Below are 8,163 nucleotides of genomic sequence, written 5' to 3'. Positions count from 1 at the left end.
ACTTCTTCCACTTCAACTCCCTCATTTGAGCCCCATATGTCTTCTCGTCCATTGCCACCATTGGTTGGTCTCCCCCTCAAGGAAGTAAGAGGCATAAGACACTTTTGCATGACCCTCCACGTGATTGTGCTCAAAGTATTGCTCGGTTCTACTAATCCACGTGCTCGGGTCATCACCATTGAATTTTGAAAAGTCCATCTTTGGTTTGAGAATATCCCCCTATGTGCTCCTCTCCTCTCTTCATGATTCCTTTCTTCTCCTTCACTTTCCCCAGTTGATTCCTCATGAGTGCTTGAGGAATCTTGAGCAGATGAATTCGAGTCATCCACCCTCTCATGGCGTTGGCTTCTTCTAGATCCAATGGAACCCTCGGGATCAAGGGCTCATCTTCTATGGTGTCTTCTCTCTCCATTCCTCATTTGATCTACCAATTGGTGGGGCACCTCCTCAATCCTTCCAAGCCTTTCATTGGTGGCGGTTTGTTGTGCCTCCAAAGCGGTTTCAATATTCTCAATATGCTCCTTATGAGTTGTTTGTCAATTGGCCATAGCTTTATCTTATTGGGTTGGATCTCTCTCAATTAAAGCACCAATTGATGGAAGCCTCACTTTCACTCACTTGTAATTGGCATATTGGGTGATTAGATCTAGGGTTTGTTACTTATTGGTTGGCTAGATCTAGACTTACCTCAAGGCAACACAAAGATTCAAGTTGGTTTATTAGCGAAAATCAAGATTAGTTCGGACTGGCACTTAACTTTCAAAAGAATTGAAGAGAAAATTTTCATTTATTGAATAATATAACATAATTCATGAATAAACAAGCAAACCAAAACTTATATAGAAACCTCTAGGATTTCTGCTACAATAGATCTAGATCTCATCCCAACATACATCAATTCCTAATTTAAAGGAAATAAAATTAAATACCTAACATAAAGGAAATAAACTAGGAAATAATAATAAACACATTAAAACTAGACAAATCTCCTAATTAAAAGGAAATAAACCAAGTGAAAAATAAACAAACTTCTTAAAATAATGGAGATGGCGGCCACCCCTATTGATGGTGCCTCCATCCCTATTTTTTAGGATCTTGTCAATTTTTAATGCAACATTTTTGTTATCTTGTCATCCAATCCCTAAAATCAAGGAATTGACCAATATATGAAACTTCTCTAGTTGCATTTGCATTGGATGCCCAACGCCTTACCACCTGAGCTATACATGCTATGCAATACAATCCTCTTAGCTTTGGTACGCCTAACGCTCCTAGTGGCATTGCGAATGGCTCTTTTCGAATTTCCATCATGCATATGCTGACTCCATTATATTCCAATTTGACTCGACTCAATTTATTACAACCTTGCCTTATTAGAAAAAGAGTAGAGTTGATTGTGAATTGTTTTGGGTCATAATTTATTAAAAAAAAAAAATAGAACTACCTACAAGGGTAGGGGCCATTTTACACCTGTAGAGAAAAGAAAAGAAAAGAAAAAGAAAAGTGTAGGGACTGTTTCACAAATATAAAAGGCAGAGGAATAATTTTCACACTTTCCTTCTTAGAAGGTGCATGCTTAAAAGGTTATATGGAGTACTGTTACATTCACAAAAGAATCACATAAAAATAATCACATAAAATAATATTGATTCATCTGATCTATTAGATTTGTTTTATAATAAAAGTAACTTTATAATATGGCGAATCACGATAATTTACGTTAATTTGAAAAATTATTTTTGTGTAATTATTTTGTAATTAAAGTATTTTTCAAATAATTTAGAAAAAGAAAAAGAAAGCTGAACGAACTCTGTGTACCGCAATCATGCAAAAATTGTAACGATTGGTTTCACGTGATTCCATTAGTGTCACTATTTTTGTTCAAGGTGATCCGGCATTTAGTGTAGAAAATCATGCCCAACTATGAAAATCTCGTCTGTGTATAGGAATGTGCCATTAATTTATTGCCTATTTATAATATGTATATATATATATATATCTTCATAAGCTGCATGCAGGCTGACATGGTCAACTTAGGCGCATTTCTATAGTCAAACCACGCAGCCAGACCCGACGCTTCCGTAATAGCCTAACGAAGTAAACCATCTGTCAACAACCTGACACTGAATTTATGGCCCTCAGAGATACTGACTTAAAAGGCTTAGATTAAAATAAGATGATATAAAAAATTTATAAATAATAAAAAAATAATTATAAATAATAGTAAAATAATTTAATTTAAGATATTTTATAAAATTTTAAAAAAGAAGAAAAAAAATCGAATAAAAATATTATAAAATTAAAATATTGTTACAAGATAATTTTGTAATATTATTTTTATGTTTTTTTTTTTTTTAGGATTTGAAATTAAAGTTGAATTATATTTTATATTTTATTTAAAAATTTGAAAAAAATGTAGTGATTAAATAATAATTATATGAAAAAAATTAAAAATAATTTATATTTGAGGGATATTTAGATATTAAAATTAGATAAATTGAAATGATCTTAACATTTAAAGGTATTGTTACAATTTCCTTAAGTTACATTCCAAAGTATCCATTTAATTATTGATCAAAATAAGATAGCTGGGCTCTGTTTAGTTTTTTAAAATATATATAAATAATAATAAAATAATTTATAAATAATAATCAAATAGTATTAAAATAATAATAACCGAAGGCGGTTAATCGAAGCCAGTCAATGACGTCGTTCATATTATAGGAAGAGAGGAAAAGTCGAAGCCACATTTCCAGTCTCTTTGCACGTGAAGGGCAAGGATACGGGGACCGGGGAGCAGGGAAAAAGATGAAATGAGCAGGTCACTTGCCTTCTCTACTACGGCTAAAAGGATGTAATTGAGATACACAGTGGACGACCTTGACCTGGTCAGCCGTTTACCTTACATGCCCATGTAAAACAGAAAGGTTAAACAATGTTCGCACATTAGAAAATTTAACTAATTGCCACGAGTCATTTAATGAAAAATAAAAATTAAATATGAAAAGACCTTTCAAAGAAAGGAAAAAAAAAAAAAAAAAAAAAACCTACGATGCTGAACGTATAACATACGTCCTGGGACTTTTTCTAACTGCTTATCGACTCAACATGTGGTGTCCATTGATCCAGCAGTAGACAGACCCATTGGTAAGCAGAGTGAGTACAAGTAACAACACTGCGGAAACGTTTCAGTTCTAGTTTCCTGCTTAATTTCTTCACAATGATAAGCAGGGGAAGCAAAATCTTCATTACATTTTCTAAAAGTTTCTTGTCATATTCGATCTTCTTCGTCTTTTGCATACATTTGTTGTGTTTCTCTCAATTATATTGCAGTGCTAGACATATTTTGAAGGAAGACGAATCGATTACCGACGAGAATAATGGATCAACTCTTGTGTCGGTTGGAGGCAACTTTAAGTTGGGGTTCTTTACCCCTAATGGTAGCCACAACAAGTTCGTCGGAATATGGTATCGATTGGATCCACAAGCTGTTGTATGGGTTGCCAACCGAAAGTCTCCAATACCTACCGATGCCGTTGGAGTCATTAGAATTGCGAAAGATGGCAACCTCATGGTATTGGATACAGCTGGAAAGACTTATTGGTCTACAGAACTTGAAAAATCCTCGTCTAGAAATCGCTCTGTGAAGCTCATGGATTCTGGAAACCTGGTCTTAATTAGCGACGATCAATTTGGAAACTTTCCGTGGGAAAGCTTTAAAAATCCAACCGATACATTTCTCCCAGGTATGAAGATGGATGAAAGCCTTACATTGACTTCATGGGCTGGAGTTGGTGACCCGGCAATGGGAAATTACACGTTCACACGAAATCCAGGTCAAGAAGAAGAAGAAGATCAAGTTCGCTACATTATCAAAAAATCACAGCTCCTTTACTGGATCAGAAGTGTGAAACCGAACTCGGAAGAAATGCTTGATCATGACATTGCAGACTTGCTATCAAATTTCAGCAGCGGGAGAGTCAACAAGAGCAAAAATAAATATAGTATTAACGACAAGCTGCCGGCTTGGGCTCGTAATAATGTTTCAAGAAGGTTGGTGATGGATTACACTGGAAAGTTACAGTTTTTGCGGTTTACTGTTGATGATCAACCTAAGTGGGATTCGATATGGTCGGCGCCAAGAGATGAATGTAGCATTCATAATTTTTGCGGGAAATCTGGCGTCTGCAATATTAACAATAAAATACGATGCAAATGCTTGCCAGGGTTCATGCCTAATAATCCCACGAGTTGGAATTTGAAAGAGTTTTCTGGCGGGTGCTCCAGAATTTCGGAACTATCATGTGGCGAGAAAGAGACCTTCTTGGGCTTAAAGATGATGAAGGTGAGAACCGAAAGCGGACCTTTCAATGTCGAAAATGAAACAAAATGCAGTGAGGCGTGCCTTGGAAAATGTGAGTGCCAGGCCTATTCGTATCAGGAGCTTGGAAACAGCATGCAAAGAGGTGCTACGACTCCTACGGGGAAAAACTGCTGGATTTGGAGTGACGATCCAACTGGTCTTCAAGAGGAGTACGAGGAAGGTCGTAACCTTTCTGTTCGCGTGGCAAAATCTGATATTATAGGTACTCCCATATTGAATATTGCAATTCTCTTGAATTGATCACTCATCAGTTGCTAAATTGCTTACCAAAATGGAAACCAACAAAATAAAAAACCCGTGCTGTTAAAGGTATTTTTTCCTTCTTTTCTCTTTTTAGATACACTAAAAAATATGCCTAATTCTAGCTAGATATGCTAGAAAACATGAAAAATTAACCACTTCTTTGCCTAATGACTTGTTACTCGTGGGCTGTCGGGGGTAAATACAAAAGTACTTGAAATGTTGTCAAAACAGCCAGAGCTTTAATTTTATATTGGTATAAAAGTTCATTTCTCAGTACTGTTACTTTAGTTTTTATTCTACGCTTGGCAGGCACCGCAAGGGATTGCGAGCCTTGTGGAACAAACATAATCCCCTACCCACTGAGCACCAGACCAGATTGTGGCGACCCCATGTATTTTAGTTTCGACTGTAACAACTCCACCGGTCAAGTTAGCTTCAGGCCATCAAACAGTCCCGGTGCCTATCGAATTGAAAGGATGGATCGAAGTATACGAACTTTTGTCATCCAAGTCAATGCAGAAAATCTTACCGTTGCGGGAATTTCAGGAGGAAATCTGTGGTTCAATTCTTCATTGCCATTTCACGTGACCAGGTGGCTTTCTTCTGATGAAGTAGAGATTAGTTGGAACCCACCATCACTGGAGCCGACTTGTATATCATCCTCAGACTGCATGGCTTGGAAACATTCAACTTGCAAGGCAAGAAGAGATGGAGATCAGGAGAGGTGCTTTTGCAATCCAAACTTCCAATGGGATGCCCTAAACTTAAATTGTGTTAAAGGTTAGGGTTCTACCTCTCATGCCAGCACTACGGGCAGTCTAAGATTGCAATGTTAACCAAGAAAGAATCAGAGCATTTTGATGTTATTTCCAAGGACTCTATCCTACTGGAATTATTTTCTTATGATAATCCAGCCCCACGCCTTGCTCCATGGCCTTTCTCTAGTGTTCAATTAGCCAGCACATATCGTGCTTTCCAAAAGTTCTTCTTTGATTTTATATGACTAACCACCTTCCATATGGTCTTGCTGTATTGCAGTAGCTGGTCACTACAGGCGTCAAATTGTCCTGGGGACTATTGCAGTTATAATTCTCATCATCATGATCTTGTGTTTTGTGTACTATCGGAAAAGAAGGCGAGTGGCCAATAGAAATGGTAATTAGCAGGCACAGCATTTCTGTTTGACTCCCCCCCCCCCTCCCTTTTCCCTCCCTCCCTACTTTTCATTAGATTGACAATTGGCTGGTTTTAAATTCTGTTTTGCAATCAGATAGCAGAAGTAATCAGGGAAATCAGACATTAAACATGTATGACACTGAGAGACGTGTCCAAGATTTGATATCTTCAGCTGAGTTCAAAGAAGAGGATAAGAAAGGGATTGATGTACCATTTTTTGATTTGCCTAGTATACTGGCAGCTACAGATAACTTCTCAGAGGCAAACAAGCTTGGACAGGGTGGATTTGGGCCTGTTTACAAGGTAATAACTATCTCCTCAACAATCGAAAAATTAATTTTTGAACATATTGTGGTTTACAAAGGATGATGAATATGGAATGGCTCAGGGTAAGTTTTCAGGGGGACAACTGATTGCTATAAAGAGGCTGTCACGTGGTTCGGGGCAAGGCTTAGAAGAATTTAAAAATGAGGTTGTGTTGATTGCAAAACTTCAACATAGAAATCTAGTTAGACTTCTGGGCTATTGCATTGTTGGAGACGAAAAGATGTTACTCTATGAATACATGCCCAACAAAAGCTTAGACTCCTTTTTATTTGGTTAGCCTCTAAACCTCAAAGTTTTTAGACTTATTACATAAATATATGAAATATTTCAACAGAAAGCATCTTAAGATGGTGATTGAATTTGGTTTGGAATGAAAAATCTTGTGCTAGATCGAACACTATGTGTGTTATTGAGCTGGGAGATACGCTTTAACATCATTCTGGGAATTGCTCGTGGACTGCTTTATCTTCACCAAGATTCTAGGTTGAGGATTATTCATAGAGATTTGAAAACAAGCAACGTTCTCCTAGATGAGGAGATGAACCCCAAGATTTCTGACTTCGGCTTGGCAAGAATATTTGGTGGCAAACAAACTGAGGGAAGCACAAACAGAGTAGTTGGAACTTAGTAAGTATATACAATGGAGATGATCAATTCCAGATTGTTTAGACTTTGTATCACATTTTTTGGTTGCCCCCATATACGTTCCCCAATTCACTTACCATTTCAACATTTGCTGTCGTGCAGCGGCTACATGTCTCCAGAATATGCGTTGGAGGGATTTTTCTCAGTCAAGTCTGACGTCTTTAGCTTTGGTGTGGTTGTTCTAGAGATCATCAGCGGGAAAAGAAACACAGGATTTTACGTGTCAGAACAAGCTTTGAGTCTTCTTGGATATGTAAGTGAGCTATATAAATTGGTTATAGACTGTTGTATTTTTCCATCACTCTGCTTCGTGACCATTTCAAAGCTTTGAAACTATCCAGGCATGGAAGTCGTGGAAAGAAAACAGGGCATTAGATTTATTGGACCAAGCATTACGTGAAACATGCAACACAGATGAGTTTTTGAGGTGTGTCACTGTTGGACTCTTGTGCGTGCAAGAAGACCCAGCTGACCGTCCCTCCATGTCGAATGCTGTTTTCATGCTTGGTAGTGAAAGTGCAACTCTTCCAACTCCTAAACAACCAGCCTATGTTGTAAGGAGATCCCTTTCTGGCACAGCTTCTTCTTCTAGTAAACCAGAGAGATCTAACGAGTTAACGGTTAGCCTAGAAGAAGGTCGTTGATACTCGAGATTCTCAAGACTCTTTAATTTCTCTTTCCTAGTGTATCCAAGTTTATAGCACTTCATGTTGTGGTACTCATGGAGGAAAGGAGTGGTCATTTTTCGTCTCTCCCAGTGCAATGTTTTTCCCTTCATGTAACAAATCTACGTTCTCTTTCATTTTGATCTATTACCCCTTCTTTTGAAACTCCAAGCATTTTAATTTTTGTTTTTGTACTGAAGTTTCCTTATCAGATTAATGTAGGTGACTCGTGGCCATTAAGTCATTCATGTATATCTATTTGCAAATATTGGGATAAGGTACCTCAAGTGAGATCTATTTGTAGATTTTTTTTGGAAATAAATAGTAAAAGATGTAGAAGCCCGTTTGATGTGTGTGTGTCTCTCTCTCCTGTTTTAAACTCTCAAATTCGACAAAAATTCGAGAGAATATTTTTTGGACCATGAAAAAGTAGCTGTAAATATATATATATATATATATAGCATATAGTGTCGCAGATTTGATTGGTCCCATTTTTATGGTTTGACATGTCTATCTCTCTCCCATTTCCACATCTTTAGACTGCTACACATATTATAAAAGAAGAAATGGAGCTAGGGTCGTAAAGAGTTTGGCCCAAATTCGAAAAACGAATGGACTGGACTATACTCCAAACTAGTCGGTTTCGGTTTTACAAATTGTGGATAAAAAAAATTGAATTTAATTCTAAAATTTATAAATTTTAGATCGGATTAGACTAAACTC

The 8,163-nt window shown here is 37.1% G+C and overlaps 1 protein-coding gene across 1 annotated transcript; it reads left to right on the top strand.

The window, feature by feature from the left end:
* The first annotated feature begins 3,099 nt into the window (after positions 1-3,099).
* Positions 3,100-7,684, top strand: LOC122303869 (G-type lectin S-receptor-like serine/threonine-protein kinase At4g03230). The gene is made up of 8 exons (XM_043115862.1): positions 3,100-4,586; positions 4,937-5,407; positions 5,666-5,782; positions 5,898-6,106; positions 6,192-6,402; positions 6,520-6,757; positions 6,878-7,028; positions 7,117-7,684. The coding sequence occupies exons 1-8, from the start codon at positions 3,221-3,223 to the stop codon at positions 7,417-7,419; spliced, it is 3,066 nt and encodes a 1,021-aa protein (XP_042971796.1). The 5' UTR covers positions 3,100-3,220; the 3' UTR covers positions 7,420-7,684.
* Positions 7,685-8,163: the final 479 nt, after the last annotated feature.

This window comes from Carya illinoinensis, chromosome 3 (assembly GCF_018687715.1).
Source record: "Carya illinoinensis cultivar Pawnee chromosome 3, C.illinoinensisPawnee_v1, whole genome shotgun sequence".
In the NCBI taxonomy this organism is placed as follows: domain Eukaryota; kingdom Viridiplantae; phylum Streptophyta; class Magnoliopsida; order Fagales; family Juglandaceae; genus Carya; species Carya illinoinensis.
This window is presented reverse-complemented; position numbering and strand designations above follow the sequence as displayed.